Here is a 17,285-nt window from a genome sequence, read left to right as displayed (position 1 = left end):
CCAGCTGAGCGATGTATCTCGATTCTCCTTTATGCTGTTTTTGTGTTGAAATAAAAAGTAGGGAAATCAATATAAATCTCAAACCAAACGCAACCTTAATAATGGGCTCCACTGTGCGCCATTCAGAAAAGCTAATCTACACGTACACGCCTGGTCGGGTAGGTCATCTCATCTGTGCCTGTGGCCTGACACGTTGCTCGTTGGGTACTTGGGTTGGATTCACGACCTCGGGATCCAAATTCCACAGATTATAAAATTCATGCATCTCGTGGCTCTAGAATCCAACGGATAGGAATCAGGATCGTGGATGTGGGCGCGGACAATCACATTATTAATTACGCATCAATACGTAATTAACTTGTTTCGTAACCAGAGAGACGGAGACAAAAGGTGACAACATCTGTTTCTTGATTTCCGCATCTCAAAGCCATTTCCCGCTCTCGGAGCTCTTCCATCTTCAACCTTCAAATTTCTTCGTTGCTTGCAAGAATAATATATATAATTCCATTATTTTACGGCACCGGAGGAGCAGCCCGACGCGACAGATTCGTCATCAATGGCAATGGGGTGTTTATTTGTAATTTGCAGCTGTAGTAGTAGAACCTCTAGTGCCAGTAATACCGTCGAGAACTGTCGGTCTCAGGTCAAAGCCCTAGAAGCTAGAACTAGAACGTCTACAAACCTTACAAGGACCTACCAGTCTGCAGCTTTTCTGGCGCTGTTGTTTTCTGTCTCCCATGAAACCGCGTGGGATGCTACTTCTGTTCTTCTCCTTCATCTTGTTCCCTCCACTTCCCGTTTCCGACAGCCTTCTCTCTCCCAACGGTGTTAACTACGAAGGTAGTTGGCTTCTGAAAAAGCTTACTTTTGCCTTTACTGCTGTTCTTTTATTTTCGGGGATTTTAATATAAAGTATAAACATAATACTTTTTTTTCCCTTTTCTGGGTTTGCTAGTTGCTACTTTGATGTCTTTAAAAAGTAAGTTGAAAGATACTCTTCATGTCCTTGATGGATGGGATATTAATTCGGTTGATCCTTGCACGTGGAATATGGTTGGTTGTTCTCCTGAGGGTTTTGTAATTTCTCTGTCAGTTTCTGTTTTCTGAAAGAGTGTAAAGAAAGTAAATATCAGTTTTTTTTTATCCTATATTGAGTTTATTTGAGTTGTATGTTTTGCTTTTATTTTATTTTTGAGTTTGTAATTCTGTCCTTTTTCCTTATGCTTCTTTTTGTGGTTTCTATGACAGAGAAATGGCTAGTAAGGGATTGTCAGGCTTGCTGTCTCCAAGCATTGGGAATTTGAGCCACCTGCAAACAATGTAAGTCATGCTACGTTTTGGCCCTTCTGCGGCACTCGTTGATTCAGAATTTCAGATTAGTTGTGGGCTTGCATTCATATAAGAAGTACGCATCTGCATTCTTGGTACAGTCATTGTCTGAAGTTGGAAGTGCTGTTCGCCTAACTCAAATTTTCCCTAGTTCCTACAGATGTTTCCACTGCAATTAGTCCTTTCAATTCAATGGACTAAATAGTTTAAAGCTATCTGACACTTCTGGTAGGTACAAATTATATGGGGTAATATTCAGTCTCCACTGGAAAGTGAATCTAGTCTTTCAGAAGTTAAATATGGTAGTTTTACAATATAACCTAAAAACCAGAAAGATTGGGCAATCAAGTATTGTTGGACCGTATCGTAAAAACTGATGATTCGTGAACACACTCTCATTGAGTTAGTCATGAGTGCCCTATTGTATACATCAATTATTGGCTTCAAAATCCATACAGAAATATTTGTTAGCTTTTTCTTATTTTCTTTCAACCAAGCGATAAACATGTATGGAGAACCAACCCAATTAGGGCGTGGTTATTTGATCACCACTCGGTCCCAAGAGAGAATAAATATAAAAATTCTAAAGAATACTTGAAATATTGATGATTGATGTTATTAAGACTTCCCTATATGTGATTCTGGAATGGAAAAATTAAAATTCAGACAAAGTTAAGAATTACGGTGCTTTGACAGAGAGGACCAATCTGAATCCTTGAAATAAAGATTTCTGTTCTCTCCAAGTGCCATGAAGTAATGAAAAGTGATTGAGGACTTACAATTTAACAATGGAAGGATAAAGTCGAATGCTGAAGCAGGGTATATATAGCTGGTCTCATATGATTAGAATGCAGCTTTGTTGATATTTCAACAGAACCTGTATCAGGGATTTTCTGTGCTCCAGTCTGTGCATGATTTTGCATTGCCAAAAGCTTACATAAGGAATATTGCAAAACAACCTATGATTTGCAGGTTATTGCAGAATAATCTAATATCTGGCCCTGTTCCAGTTGAGATAGGGAAGCTTTTGGAGCTTCGTACTCTTGATGTATCAGGCAACCAGTTTATGGGTGAGATTCCAAGCTCTTTGGGCTTTCTGACTCATTTAAGTTACCTGTGAGTATGCTCTCCATTAGTAATTATCCGTTCTTTCTCATGATTGATTATGTTGTTGGTATGCTAATTATTTATTTTTTTTTCTTTTTATTCTTTTAATTAATTCCTAAGATTTGCAACTTTTCAGGCGGCTTAGCAAGAACAAGTTCTCTGGACAGATTCCTAGATCTGTTGCTAATCTCACGGGCCTTTCATTCTTGTATGTATGCCATCATGCTTCAACTTTGTTTTCTTAGTAAGGATGTGTATAGACTATAGAATTCACTACAATAGAATGAAACAGGGATCTGTCATTCAATAATCTTAGCAGCCCCACTCCAATAATACTTGCAAAAGCTTACAGGTAAGATCTTTAGACAAAAAAAATCCTTGGGTATGAAGTTCATTATGGGGTGCCACTTCAATGTGCAAATGCCTTACTTGCTCTTATAAGCATCTCACTGGAAATGATGATTATATGGGGTGCCACTTCAATGTGGCAAATGCCTTACTTGCTCCTATAAGTATCTCACTGGAAATGATGCTTATATCATATATTTATATTGTGGGTTTAAATTTATCTCATCTTTATATTGTCATATACAATATTCATGTTGTCTCTTAAGTGTATATTATCTTGCATATTTTGCATATGTTGTCTCTTTCTTCACTGTATGTATCTCTGTTTTCTTTTTTATTGCCAATTTGCTGCTAAATCTAACACCTAAATTTTTAATTTGTATTCATCTTCTATAGTTGCTAATTGCAACATGTAGATCATTATGCATTTGTCCTTTTCTTATTCTGAGTAGCTTGAAGCTATATTGATTATTTTTCTTTGTTAAACTATTCTATTGCCTTGTTGTTTGGTTTTGTAAAATGAGTATTATTTCTTAAAAATTGTGTTGTCCCATAGGTATATTAGAATGCAAATGGCCTCAATGATAATATACAATTACATGTACGCTTATTCTTTGGTTTGGTAGTGAGTGTCTTGTGCTTATGTTAACTCCCTTGACCAAAAAGCTAGTGAATCTTGAACAAAATTCAAAAGCGTGATGGAAGCATGCTGTGGAGTGGTGGAAGTCAAGGCAAGACAGATATAGAAGTTTTGTGAGAGATTGAAGATCCTAAATGTGAGTCTGCTTGGAAGGTTCATTGGGTTGGATTTGGAAGAAAAGAAAGTGGAAGCTTGGGTGCGGATTCAAATGGGGGAGGGAAAGAGTTTTGAGAGTTGGAAAGCTGAGTGGAGGTTTGTTTTTGTTTATGTTCCATAGCAGAATTCATGTAGACTGGGTTTTGGAGACAGAAGAGAGAAAGAGCAGGGATTGTGATTTGCGATTTAAGATTAAGCTGGTGGTTTCCAGCAGCAAGGATGATTCAAAAATGGAGAAGGAAAGCGATGTGGATTGTGGTCTTGGGTGTTCCACTTTATGCATGGTGTACCTTTACTTTTAAAGTAATTGGGAATTTCTGTGATAAGTTCTTGAGTTTCGATAGAAATAGGAGATGGGAGAAAATTGATGTTGCAAGAATTTTGGTGGAGATAGAAGATATTTCAGATCTCCCAAGTTTGATGGTGCTTTGTTTCACAGGTGAAGATTAGGAGATGAGGTTTTTCGTGGAAGGAGAAGAACATGCTTTTTTTAGGGCTAGAAAAGGCTATGGTTGGAGAGAAGGTTGGGTTGTGGAAGTTGGAGGTTGAAGACGAAAGGTTTAGGGGAAGGCAAAAGGTTGGTTGGAGACAAACGGGTGGGGAAGGCCCACCTCTTAAAATTGAAGTTGAGGGTTAAAGATATAGACGTTTGATGAAAAAAATTGAGGATTTTCAACCGAAAAAGCTTCAAGGTTAAGTTTTCAAGGATTGGAAGGAGAAGGGTCCGCTTCAAAGATCATAGAAAGAAGACTGAGAAGTGGGTTAAAAAGTTGGTAGATATGATAACATAGAGAAGGAAAAGGTGCTCTTGGAGCTGGAGGCCTCTTGAAGCGGGAGGTGTAGAACAACGAAGCTCTATTAACTGGGAGTTTCTATCCGTGACAAGTGATTCAAGTCCAAATAGTGGAGTTATTCTGTGGTGGGCAAAAGGAGGGCGACCAATAGGTAGGTATGGCTCTAAGCTTAAATTTTTGCTCGTTTTGGGTCAAGCTTCATGGAGGAGTGATTCAGGAAGGAAGAAGGGATTCAGTGATTCAGTTCGATGCAAGGTTAGGAGGAAAGAGAAAAAGGAGGCAGACTTGGGAGAAAAAGTGGAGGAAGCTGTAGGGAGGGGGGTGGGAGTGCTAAAGAGGGAGATGGGGAGATAGGTGAGAGGGTTGAAGGTGGAAGCCAAGAAGTAAGTTTTGACCCTAAAGATGTTGGTAAGGAAGAAGAGATTGGTAAAGTAAGAGGCTGTGAGGACTTATCAAGGTTTGAAGTGGTTGTTGGGAGTAGATTAGGGTTGGAAAAGGAGATTTGCAAATTCAGATGGAATCGGGGGTCAGTCGGAGGTGTTGAAGAAAACCCGAGTTGCAAATAAATCCATTTAGTGCATGTTACTAAAGTGTTCTCTAGATTGAAAGAGGGACTGGTAGGGGCTGGTCCAACAAACAAATTCAATAGAGTTTATAAGAAAAGTGGACTGGAGTTCGAAGGTTCAATTAAGGAGATAATTGAGAAAAAAAATTTGAGACTCAAGTATTAGATGGAGCGAAGGCCCATGTGTTAGTTGCATCTGAGAAAAAGTTACAGCTAATTGATGAGCTAGAGACTCATGAAAAGGAGGGGGAGGAGTGGAGAACTCTGAAGAGTCCATTTTTAATAGATGAAAGAAAAGGGAGGATTGGTGGAGATTGAGGATTTATTTTAAGAGATGTCAGAGTTCGCAGGAGTTTAGGCCTGTTCTTTTGGGGTGCTGAAGAATTTGTTAGATGGGCTTTTTGAATCTTTTGAAAGGAGCAAGGAGGAGAGTCCAAAGAAGGGCCTAGTAGTGGAAGGAAGAGGCATGGAACAAGGAAGGAGGTGGGCAGGAAGAAATGTTTGAAGAAGAATATTAAGGTGTGGGCAAGCTGGCAAAGTGCTTCGTGCACCGTTTCATGAGTTTGGGGATCCAGAGTTTTAGGAAGAAGAATATTTTTTCGGGAAGAGATTTGGAGTGTGGGTTTTTTCTTTTACTTTTTAGTTGATGTAATTGTGTTGTGTTTGGATAGTGTTTTTGGGTGTTGCCTCAACATCTGCTGATGTTTGTATTAAGTTTTTATTTTAATGAATTCTTTTTTCTACTTTTCAAAAAAAAAATCTTGAACAAAATTATCTAATCTATGATTTCATCGTCTTAATGGTGATCAACAATATGGAGCAAGTAGTTTAATGTTTTACGAAATGTTAAAAAAGTTGGAAAACTGCTTTTACATTGCATCAGTTACTATAATTTAGTTCTTATAGAAATCAGCCACAATTACACATCAATTTTCTTAAATAATTTGTTGAGACTTTTTGGAAGACTTGATGTTTCAAATTTCAAACTGGCTTGAGATTTTGGTTGATTTACTCAATTATTTGAAGCTATGTCTGTATTCTTTTAGTGTTGCAGGGAATAGGTTTCTTTGCTCCTCATCATTCATGGAAGCTTGTGGGACTATTCCAGAGCCAGCTAAGCGTAAGTTACAATCTAACCTGGTAAAAAAATTATACATGAATATATTGTAGATGTAACATACTCATAATGGTTTGCTTACAGAAGCTAATTCATCACAAAATTCCAGTGGTCACCATCAATGGGTGGTTGATGTTTCAATAGGTTTCAGCTGTACTTTTGTGGTCTCCGTGATGCTGATTGTTTGTTGGGCTTATTGGTTCAGATGTATTTTTCCCTTTGCATCATATGGTACTCTCTGAAAGAGAATGATTTTTTTTTACATACACAAAGGGTGAAGGTTATGGAAATGATTTTAGGCTATCTAATCAGCTTATAGTATTTATTTCAGAGCAACAAGATTATGAATTTGAGATGGGTCATTTGAAAAGATTTTCCTTCCGTGAATTGCAAATTGCCACCGATAATTTTAGCCCCAAGAACATCTTAGGTCAAGGTGGATTTGGGATAGTCTACAAAGGATGTCTCCGAAATGGAACTATTGTGGCCGTGAAAAGGTTGAAGGATCCCAATTTTACAGGGGAAGTGCAGTTTCAAACTGAAGTAGAGATGATTGGCTTGGCTTTGCACCGGAATCTCTTACGCTTGTATGGGTTTTGCATGACACCTAATGAAAGGCTGCTTGTTTATCCTTATATGCAAAATGGCAGTGTTGCTGACCGCTTGAGAGGTTTATTTCTAATGGCTTGGTTGCCTTCTGTGGATTTGATCTTCAATGACATTTTCAAACTTCGTTGAACTTTGAATTTCTTGGGTTAAGAGAAAAGACTACTGCTTTGAGAATGGGCCATTAAGTGTCCTCACTGTTTTATGAACCGTATACAGAAGTGATTCATTTCATAAAAGCAGTTTTCTCCTAAATGGGGTCATTTCCTCATTGCTAAAAAAGGATAGAAATGAGTCATTTCTGTATTTCAAAAATTAACTCAATCCCATCTTTTCATAACTACAATCCCACTTCATATGTTGACAATGGCAGTTAAGATGCTATGAAAAACTCAGGATAAATGATTTCATCACATGTGTTATGTTGTAAAGCTCTCAAATAAGGTTTTCATTTATAGATGGCATTATCTAATTATGGAACATGTCCAATTCTACTTGAAAATTATTTTCATTTTGGTTTTCAAAGATTGTAAATGTTGATAATGGTGGTGTAGGCAGGGAGAGTAAGGGAACAAAGGGATCTACCTGAAAGATCGTAGATGGCTCTGCGAGAGGAGAGAGGAGGAAGAAGATTGCAGAGAAGCTTAGGGAAGGTTGAGGTCTCGATCCGATAGAGCTTATGTAGGGGTTCTGTAAGATTGAGGTGAGGAAGGTTTCGGGCCTCCTCTATTTATAGACCTAAGTCACATAGGAAGGAAGGAAACTTTCCCCAAGTGGGGAATTTTGTTATTCTGTTAGATCTGAGACAGGTGAGCACAAGTGGGGTTTCACCATGTGTCCATGTAGAGATCTCGGGGTCTGGGTTTCCACCTGTCTCCTCAAGATCCACACATGAGCACGAGTATAGCTACTGCCCCCTTCTAGAAGCTTATTTGAATGTGCCTTGGACATTTTCTAGGAATATTTATGTGTTGGTTTGTCATCGCAAATCAAGTGTGGATAGATTGCACTGTTGCGATGTAGCGCTTAGGCAGCTAGTCATCGCAGCACAGGGGATCATTGTGATGCCGTATCAGATCGCGGGACAAGACTGTGATAGCGAGATTCTTAAACTAAAGCTAGCCTCCTGCTTTGTGCTGCGATGGCGATTCACTATTTCATATCATGGGGTACTTGCGGGATTGCATTGTGAGGGATTTAGGCTTATGCTGTGATGTGGGTGCATTGTGGTCATGTGTTTGCATGTCCTCCAGTGTAATTCCTTTTACACCTAAATCTATGTACTTACAGGTGGTCTTTAGGTTATTGATTATTTCATTAGTGAACTACATTTGTATTCTATGAATTATTTTTAAATGACTATGTGGATTGATAAGGATTTTACTGGTTTTTTAAGACTTTCTCCACTTGTTGACATGGAACTATTTGAATTCTATATTTGCTTCTTTTTCCCGTTATGCAATTAAACTTTCAATAACAAATTCCATAAGAACTTATTGAGTGATCATCTAAGAGTATCTTCATGGTTTGGGTCTTTACATCTATGTGTGTATATATTTGACTATATGTACAATCTACTTATGCATCGGGCAAACTTAGATCCTGTGCTGCACCAATTTTTTCCTGTGTCATTTCTTTCTTAGCTTACTATCATGTTTAGATCCTCCTCGTGAACAACCATCTTTGGATTGGAATAAACGGATGCAAATTGCTCTTGGGGCTGCCCGTGGACTGTTATACTTGCATGAACAATGCAATCCAAAAATTATTCACAAGGATGTGAAAGCTGCAAATATTTTACTTGATGGAAATTTTGAAGCTGTGGTTGGAGATTTTGGTCTGGCAAAACTTTTAGATCTGAGGGATTCACATGTCACAACTGCAGTATGGGGTACTGTGGGACACATTGCCCCCGAGTATCTTTCTACAGGGCAGTCCTCTGAGAAAACTGATGTGTTTGGATTTGGAATATTACTTTTGGAACTCTTAACAGGGCAAAAGGCACTGGATGCAGGAAATGGTCATATTCAGAAGGGAATGATTCTTGACTGGGTTAGTATTTTAGAATATTTGATACTTTCTTACTTTTGTTGCCTCTAGTAATTACTTTTACAACCTCATGTTCACGTAAAAATCTTTGGTGATTCTCTAAAGTCATTTATACATTGCAGAGAAAATTGTATCACTATCTTTATGATCATTGTTATTATTTTCTTCCAAGTGCTATTCACAGAAGCACTGTCAATTTAGACAAACCATCTTTATCCAAATTTGAATTTTAGCTCTCTCTCTCTCTCTCTAACCATTGCATTAATCAAAAGTTTTTTCATCTATTGAGACTTGCTCTCAGCAATGAACCTTCTCCTGTTGAATGTTCAAGATAATTTCTCGAGCATTCAAAACAAAAATAATTTTTTTCTTAATTGGGTCAAGTATGGAACTCTCCCACACGAAACTAACTATTTCTGCCACTTGGAGAGATCTTGTGGCTGATCCAGGCTGGCTGTGTTTACAGCTTGCATTTGGTATGCAGCGTTTTTGTTTTACAGTTCCAAATCCTTTATTGATTTTAAATTCTATATCCTTTCTCTGAAATTTTGGTTCTTTTCAAATTCTTTATAATTTCTATTCAACTCCTTCCATAAGCCATCTGACCAAGTCAGTGTAGTCCATACAAGAGTGAATGCTATCCAAATTTATAGTTTGTCTTTCAACTCCATACTGCATTACTTCCTTACATGCACGGAAACTTGTTTCATTTTGCAAGGCACATGCATTTCCTGGTTACTGTTTTGTGTTTCTTAACACCAATGTCATTATAGTTGTGGTAATATTAGGTCTTTCTCAATTTTCATACCTTCTTTTTGCTTATCCATATAGCTGTTAAATAATATAATCCATTGGGGTGGCAGTAATGTTCTTTGAGGTTAAAATAAGGTGTTATTGCTTTGTTTAATTTTTTTAGCTGTTTGCTGATACTAATGTGCCAAAATTGTGCAGGTTAGGACCTTGCATGAGGAGAAGAGACTGGAAGTTCTGGTGGATAGGGATCTGAATGGATGCTTTGATGCAGCAGAGCTGGAAAAAGCAGTTGAGGTGGCCCTGCAGTGCACACAATCCCATCCTAACCTCCGCCCAAAGATGTCAGAAGTCCTTAAGACGCTGGAAGCGGTGATCAGACTATCAGTACATACAGAAGAACTTGAAGTTGAAATGCCCAGTGGAGGAAGGGCTTATGGTTTTTCCAAAAATTACGGTGATGCTCTTGAAGAGTCTTCATTTATCATTGAAGCAATTGATTTATCTGGCCCCAGGTGACATACATACCAATTTCCTTTTCTACACTTGAACTTGTGGGTTTGTATTTGGTAACAAAGGAAAATCTTTGAATTTACATGCACATTCGAAGCAATGTTTATGTTATTAACCTGTTGTTGACCTGTATGGTAAAACCGTTTGACCTGTCACCTGGAGGTCAAGATGGTCCGAGTCAACCCAAACCCATTAATATACAAAAAAGTTGAACTGTTCAATCCAGTCTATGGGTTACGGCTCATACCCTTTTATGATATCAACTTTTATGTCATAATTTCTATTTGTTAAAAATGATTTGAATATTAGAACTCATTTGACCAACCAGTGAATCAAATAGTCAAACCTGAAAAGAGACTACTTGCGAGTTGTGACTGATGATATGAACAGTGAGTCTTCGTTCTCTGCCATCTGCTCTTCTTCAACTGTACATTTTTCTGTCTTTTATATTACATTTACTTATATTTAGGTTTTAAGTTGTATGCCCTAATATTATAATCTAAGGGTTTGGACTGTTATGTTGATGGTTTGACATGTTCAAACGAGTTCAGCTTCAGTCAGGGCAAAGTCCATTCGGGCTGCTTTCACTGCCTTGCATTGAGAATATCTCCGCACTTGTGTGCTTTATTTCATGAGGAGATATTTCTAATGCAAGGTTGCAAAAGACTGTTAGAATGGTGTGGGCACAGATTTTCCCTGATAGAAGCCCATCACGTTCAAACCACAGCTGGTCGAATCAGTGGCCTGTCACCCAGAAAGAAAAGTAGGTTGGTCTCTGATTCAGTTTAAAGACCTACCCTTCATTCTCTCTCTCTCTCTCTCTCTCTCTCTCTCTCTCTCTCTCTCTGTACCCATAGACTTGGTTGAATGTCCAAGCTAAATAGGTTTCTCATCAAGCAAATGATTTTTTGTATATTAACAGGTTTGGGGTTGAACCGGACTGTCTTGACCTTCAGGTGATGGATCAAATGGTTTCAGTCCAGGTCAACAATGGGTTGAAAAACACAATCTGTAACTGAATTGAAAAGAAATGAAAAAAGAAAGAAAGAATAAGATAATTGTTATGAAGGAAATAGTTCATACTTAAAACCTCCCCTGTAGTCTGAGTCTCTGACGACTGCTTTAACCTCCACATTTCGCCTAAAACTATACAAACTGACTCCTTAGGCTCAGTTTGGAAGGAGTACAAATGCAATAGAGTGCAAAACCGTATATTTTGTATTATTTTGTATGTATTTGCACAGTACATATTTGCATTTGTACTCTTTCCAAACTCGGCCTTATGTTAATTTATTCCTGTTGCACATTTCTATTCACTTTGTTAGATACGTAGATCTATAGACATACTCAAGAATTATATCAGATGCTCTCCAAAGGTGCTCTGGATGAAGCAGGGCAAATAGCACCAATGCAGTTTTGATTGGATTCAAATGTGATTCTGAAGCACTATTCCTCCTGTATTTTGAATTAAACTCTGCAAAAGTTCTTGGATTTAACCATTTTGTCATTTTTAGAGGCATGCGTTTGGGTGCATGCTTTCAAGTGTTTGATCCACGTTACGTGATTTATGCAAATTCAAAGAACGAGAAATGCAAGAATTAGCGACATCTCTTTGTTTATCATGTGCTCTTGAAAATTTTTAAGAGTAAAGAGAAGCACCCAAAATTGGTATTGGACTTCAGACATTTGTTAGGGAAGTCCGGATGAGCTGCGTTTACAGCTGTGTTAGGGGCTATTTCAACCAATAACAACGCCCCACGTCAGCCATCAAATGTATTTATTTACCCCATAACTTCTCGATCTCACTTCGTATGCTTGATTGATGTGGGGCCTTTTGTTGCTGCCGATTAGCATTGGTTGGTCTGTTAGTGGATTTATTTATTTATTTTTTAGGGGAGGTGGTTGCGTATTGCTGAATCAGTCAATTCAGCAGCTAGGAAAAAGGGTTAAGAGTCGACTCTGAACATGATCTCAATATTTGCTTCATCAAATTCAGCCCTTTTAAATGCTTCCTTAGACCGCATATATGGAATGTTTACATGTGGATTCCACCTCTGCTGATCCATTTGCAATGATACACAATGCCTACCCATCAGAAGGGGTGCTCATGGTTCTATTCAGTGCAGTTCAGAGAATATCTCAGACCAAATCTCTAAAATACAGTATGAGGATTCTCAGACCAAATCAAACTATTTGGTGTTTTTCTAATATGGTCTGGGCCATTCAAATTGGCTTAATCCAATTAGAAAGTCAAAATAACATATATAATTGCATAAATAATAAATATTGTTTTTTTTTAATCATTAAGTGGGTGTTCTGCGACCTGAATTGTTTTTCTTGTTGCTAGTCTCAAAAAAAAGAAAAAAAAAAGCCAAAACCATATTATTTGAACATAGGTTGTTTCTTAAAACATGTTCTTGAATCTGGTTTCAAAAGCATGTTTTCATTTATTTATTCAACATCATGTTCCTTAAGTCATAATTTTTATATTAAAAAATTTTGCTGTTTTTTTCTTTTTTTGTTTCAGAAACTAATATTTTGTTGGTTTCAAAAACTTGCATTGGTTTTTTGAAACAAAACCAACTTGTTTTATTCTTTAAAGACGAAAATAGAATTCAAGAACATGTTTTTGTTTGTTGATGTGGCGGTTCCAAAAACATTCATGTTGTGGAATGCCCCTTAAATTATTATAATTGGTAATGCTATGCAAGCATCAATTTGGCTTAGAATTAAAGTGTTTTGAGAGTTTATTTTATTATATATTTTATATGTTAACATATTTTGTTTATGGCTTACGGTTTGGGGTTTCGGTTGGCCTTTACCACATGTCCTCACTTTGTCTTGGGGTTGAAGTGTATACCAACGCCTTTGAAGTGTATGGGAGCATGCCACATCACCATTCCTCAACTCGTTCGAGCTCTAAACATGTAGTTGTCTAACTTAGCCAATTGTCCTTCGCCAACCTTCCATGTGGTGGTCCAACTTAGGTCCAGGCTCACAACTATTAACCTCTCATTGTAGGTCTCATATATTTTATCACTAGTGTGGAGCATTATCATTGGTTCCACAGCCTGATACACAACCCTTGCGATGTTTAGTTGATACAAATTACTTAAGTCAAATGATATATATATACACACACACACACACTAAAGCACAACGGTTTAGAAATTTTTTTCCTTTTTTTTATTTATTTTTATCTTTTTATTCTATGTGATTTTTGAAACAACTAATGAGATGCTCTTCCTTTCCATAAAAAAATGACCCACAATCTCTCTCTCTCTCTCTCTCTCTCTCTCACACACACACACACACACACACACACACACATTCCCAATAACCTAAATAATATCCTTTCCTAAAATTTCTCCTATGCTACCTCCTCCACTATTCTCCAATTTCCCTAAATTATCTCTAATTTCCATTTCTTATCTCTAAAATTTTTTATCTATTTCTATCTAAAGAAAATTTGAATTAAAAAAAATAAAAACTATTTAAATGTTCTAACAAAATTATATAATAACATTAAAATATTTATTAGAAACACAAAAAATGATAATAATAGATTTACTAATAGTCATATTATTAATACTTTTATATTTTACTTTTTATCTATATCTATCTAAAGAAAATATGAATAAAAATTTAAAAATTATTTAAATATTCTAAAAATGATATAATAACGTTAAAATATTTATAAAACACAAAAGATAACTATAATAGATCTAATAATAGTCAAATTCTTAATAATTTTGTATGTTTACAAAATTCATCAAGAAATTATGTACTAATAGTATATAAATTATGGTTTTCTGGATTATTCAATTTAAATGTTATTCAAATAATAAAACTGACATTAAAAATAAAATATCACTTAAATATTTCAATAACTAAATATCTTGAATAAAAAACATCAAAATATCTAAGTAATTATATAACAAAAATTTTAATATTATGTAATAACTTTAAAATAAATAAAGTTCAAATAAAAAAATTAAATATTTTATATATTTTTTAGACATTTCAATACCAAAATATTGCAAATAACGAAATATTTAATATAAGTAGCTTTTAAATAGTTAAAATAACAAAATTATGTAATAAATTTTAAAAATTTTAAAAAGTAGAAAAATTATGTAATAATAGCGAAGTTATGTAATAATAGTATAAATTATAATTTTATGGATTATTATATTCAATAAAAAATTAATATTTTAAAATTTAAATAACTAAATAATATTGTAAATAACTAATTTCACTTATATCAATTAATAATTCTAGAAAATAAATGTAAAAAAATAATATTTATTAATAATAATTTTAAAATCTTAATCTATATTTATTATATATTTATATATACTAAAATTAATATTTATTATATTTTCAGTAATTATTTATTGTTTTTTGTGATGAATATATTTTCAATAATTATGTACAAATCTATTTTTGTTTTTTTTTTATTTAACAAAAGAAAAATTCAATAATTATTGGAGATTAAACTACCATTACTTAACTTTTTAAATTTGATTTGTTATACTTATTGTATTTATTATATTTTTGTTATTATTTTATTGATTAATATTTATTAGAGATTAAACTATTATTTGAGATTACACTATTTATTGACTAATTTAATATATTTTTGATATTTTGGTAATTTTTATATTTATTATATTTTTATTAGTTATTTATCGCATTTTCTTTGTCAATATATTTTCAATAATTATGTATTTTTGCTATAAATTTTCAATAATTATTTGGGATTAAACTATTGTTATTTATTAGATATTAGATTATTAATTTAGTTGAAATTAGGAGTGTTCGGTTGGTTCAATTTGGTTGTAAGTTGTGTGGCCAACCAAATCGACTTGGTCAGGTTGGGGAGTTGGTCACCCGAAACCAACTTAACATTTGTGAAAATAAGCTTACTAAAGTTGTACTAGTTGAGGCCGATTTTCTGTTTGGTCAATCGATTCAAAAGATTTAAAGTTAAAAAATTAAATTTATGATATAAAACATTTTAAACTAAGAAATATGAGAATTTTTCCACTTTTCCATATTAAAAAAATCTATTAAAAATATAAAAGATTAATATATCGGGTCATTTGATTTTGGTCGATTTACAAATGGTCAAAGCAAAACTGATCCAACCTAGTCAAGTTAGGAAATTGTTGAACCGAAGCCAATCGAAAATATTAGAAAACCGACCAACTAGGGTTGTGTTGGCCGGGTTGGTCGATTTCATCAGTTTGATGAACAACCTTAGCTGAGATTAACTATTGTTATCTTTGTATTATAAAAAATTATTAAAAATAGTATATAAAATATAAATAATTATTAATTATTTAAAAAGTTAAAAATATAAAAAATATATGTATACTCTTATGTATTTTTATTGTTTAAGCATTCGCTTAACAAATATTTGTATCTTGAGTAAAATATAAATTTTGGTGTTTGTTAAATTTGGAAGGCATACAATAACACATATTTGTATCTTGAGTAAAATATAAAATCATGCCTTAAAGCGTATGACAATCATAAAAAGTTCCTCTGAAGTTTCACTTTCACAAAAACATCCCTTGTAGTTTTGAAAAAACCTACAATTACCTCCAAGACAGAAAGCATTGAACTAATGCATTAATTTTTCATTAGTACCCATTTAACCCTTATATCTACCAATTCAGATGATATTTTACTAAAATACCTCAAAAGAACTTTGAACTTTTAATTAAAAGTTTCCCAAAGTCAAATTGTAAAACAATTTTACTCTAAAAAACATTAGGTCTAGTGTGAAGTTTAGAAGGGCAAATATAACAATTTGAATTATATTGAAAGATTTTGTAGCTTTGAAATCTCCATTACTAAGACAAAGATGGAAATAAGGGTGCAACTTGAGTGGGTCCAACCTGAGTCTGAACCAATCCAGATGAAATTTTACATGAGTCAGGCTTGAATTTTCAATCTTCGAGCTTGGTTTGTGCACAAGAATTTGGACATTTTGTTTTTTTTTTAGGTGAGCTCGGGCCTAGCCCTTAAGTAGCTCAAATTGGCTCGACTATAAACATATATACATACATACATATGTATGTAAATATATATATATATATATATATATATATATATATATATATATATATATTTACATATAGACATACATATTTGTATACATATTTATATATATACATACACATATGAATACATATTTGCATAAAATGTATACAAACATGTCTGGTTTTATAGGGGGTTCATTTACCAACCCAAGCCCGGCCCGGGCCCAAGCCTAACCCCAAGTTCATCAAATTACAATGTGGGTTGAGAAAATCAGGCTTAGCCTCGAGTTGGGTCTGGGCTCAAGCCTTATGCCCAAATCTTAGGGTTGGGCTTGGGTTGACCATAAACCCGACCCAACTTGCACCCCTAGATGGAAAGGTGGTAAGTGTAGTTTCTTTTTATTTTTATCTTTTCAAATTATAAAGAAGGCTTTTGTTAAAATGAAACCTCTTGGGGGATTATTATGATTGTTAGAAAATTCAGGGGAGGTTTTATATTTTACCCATTTATCTATTTTAGAGTTGTAAAGTGGGTCTTGCTACTCACAGGCCTGGCCGACCTAGCATGATATCGATCGTGCTAGGCATGGCTTGATCACTATAGCAAGAGGGTCATGCTGCAGTTCACTTCATACCCCTGGGTCATGCCAAGCTTGGGTTTGGAGGCCCACAAGCCGATGCGACACAATCGATATAGTGGCCTGGCATGGTCCATGCACACATACACATAATAATAATAATAATAATAATAATAATAATAATAATAATAATAATAATAATAATAATAATAATAATAATATATTACTATTATTAATATACATGCATACATACATACATATATATATATATATATATATATATATATATATATGAATATACATTTTTATTTTTATTTTTATTATACTATTTTATTCCAATTTTATTTTATTATTTCATATATAAACAATAATAATAATAATAATAATAATAATAATAATAATATATTACTATTATTAATATACATGCATACATACATACATATATATATGAATATACATTTTTATTTTTATTTTTATTATACTATTTTATTCCAATTTTATTTTATTATTTCATATATAAACAATTGTATACATCAAATTTCATATAGAATAAAATTTTAAGGTTTTGTTTTTCAATTTCTTGTCTACTTAACTATTTAATTTGTTTCAACCTTTTCATTATTTTTTTTTATTTTCTAACAAAATTGTACTGCCCTGGCCTGGCCTGGCGCAAGCCCGTTTGG

General features: G+C 34.3%; 1 protein-coding gene across 6 annotated transcripts; it reads left to right on the top strand.

The window, feature by feature from the left end:
• Positions 1 to 365: 365 nt before the first annotated feature.
• On the top strand, positions 366 to 10,306 carry LOC148867216 (protein CLAVATA3 INSENSITIVE RECEPTOR KINASE 4-like). 6 transcript variants are annotated; one of them, XM_088974448.1, is made up of 11 exons: positions 601 to 840; positions 956 to 1,088; positions 1,249 to 1,320; positions 2,302 to 2,445; positions 2,573 to 2,644; positions 2,729 to 2,788; positions 5,986 to 6,059; positions 6,141 to 6,287; positions 6,388 to 6,726; positions 8,323 to 8,714; positions 9,663 to 10,306. In XM_088974448.1, exons 1-11 carry the CDS (start codon positions 738 to 740, stop codon positions 9,978 to 9,980), a joined length of 1,854 nt encoding a protein of 617 aa, XP_088830574.1. In that variant the 5' UTR covers positions 601 to 737; the 3' UTR covers positions 9,981 to 10,306. The 6 variants fall into 6 exon arrangements, with proteins under 6 accessions (XP_088830568.1, XP_088830570.1, XP_088830574.1 ...); XM_088974442.1 differs by lacking the exon at positions 956 to 1,088 and having other exon boundaries at positions 366 to 840; XM_088974443.1 differs by lacking the exon at positions 601 to 840 and having other exon boundaries at positions 1,082 to 1,122.
• Positions 10,307 to 17,285: the final 6,979 nt, after the last annotated feature.

The sequence above is a fragment of the Nelumbo lutea genome, chromosome 3 (genome assembly GCF_056320005.1).
Source record: "Nelumbo lutea isolate HS-2025 chromosome 3, American lotus-T2T, whole genome shotgun sequence".
Classification (NCBI taxonomy): Eukaryota; Viridiplantae; Streptophyta; class Magnoliopsida; order Proteales; family Nelumbonaceae; genus Nelumbo; species Nelumbo lutea.
This window is presented reverse-complemented; position numbering and strand designations above follow the sequence as displayed.

Coding starts and splice junctions, on each gene's coding strand:
- LOC148867216 (XM_088974448.1), top strand. CDS start 738: ATGAAACCGCGTGGGATGCTACTTCTGTTCTTCTCCTTCATCTTGTTC. Junction 6,060..6,140: donor TATTCCAGAGCCAGCTAAGC/GTAAGTTACAAT, acceptor GTTTGCTTACAG/AAGCTAATTCATCACAAAAT. Junction 6,727..8,322: donor TGTTGCTGACCGCTTGAGAG/GTTTATTTCTAA, acceptor TATCATGTTTAG/ATCCTCCTCGTGAACAACCA.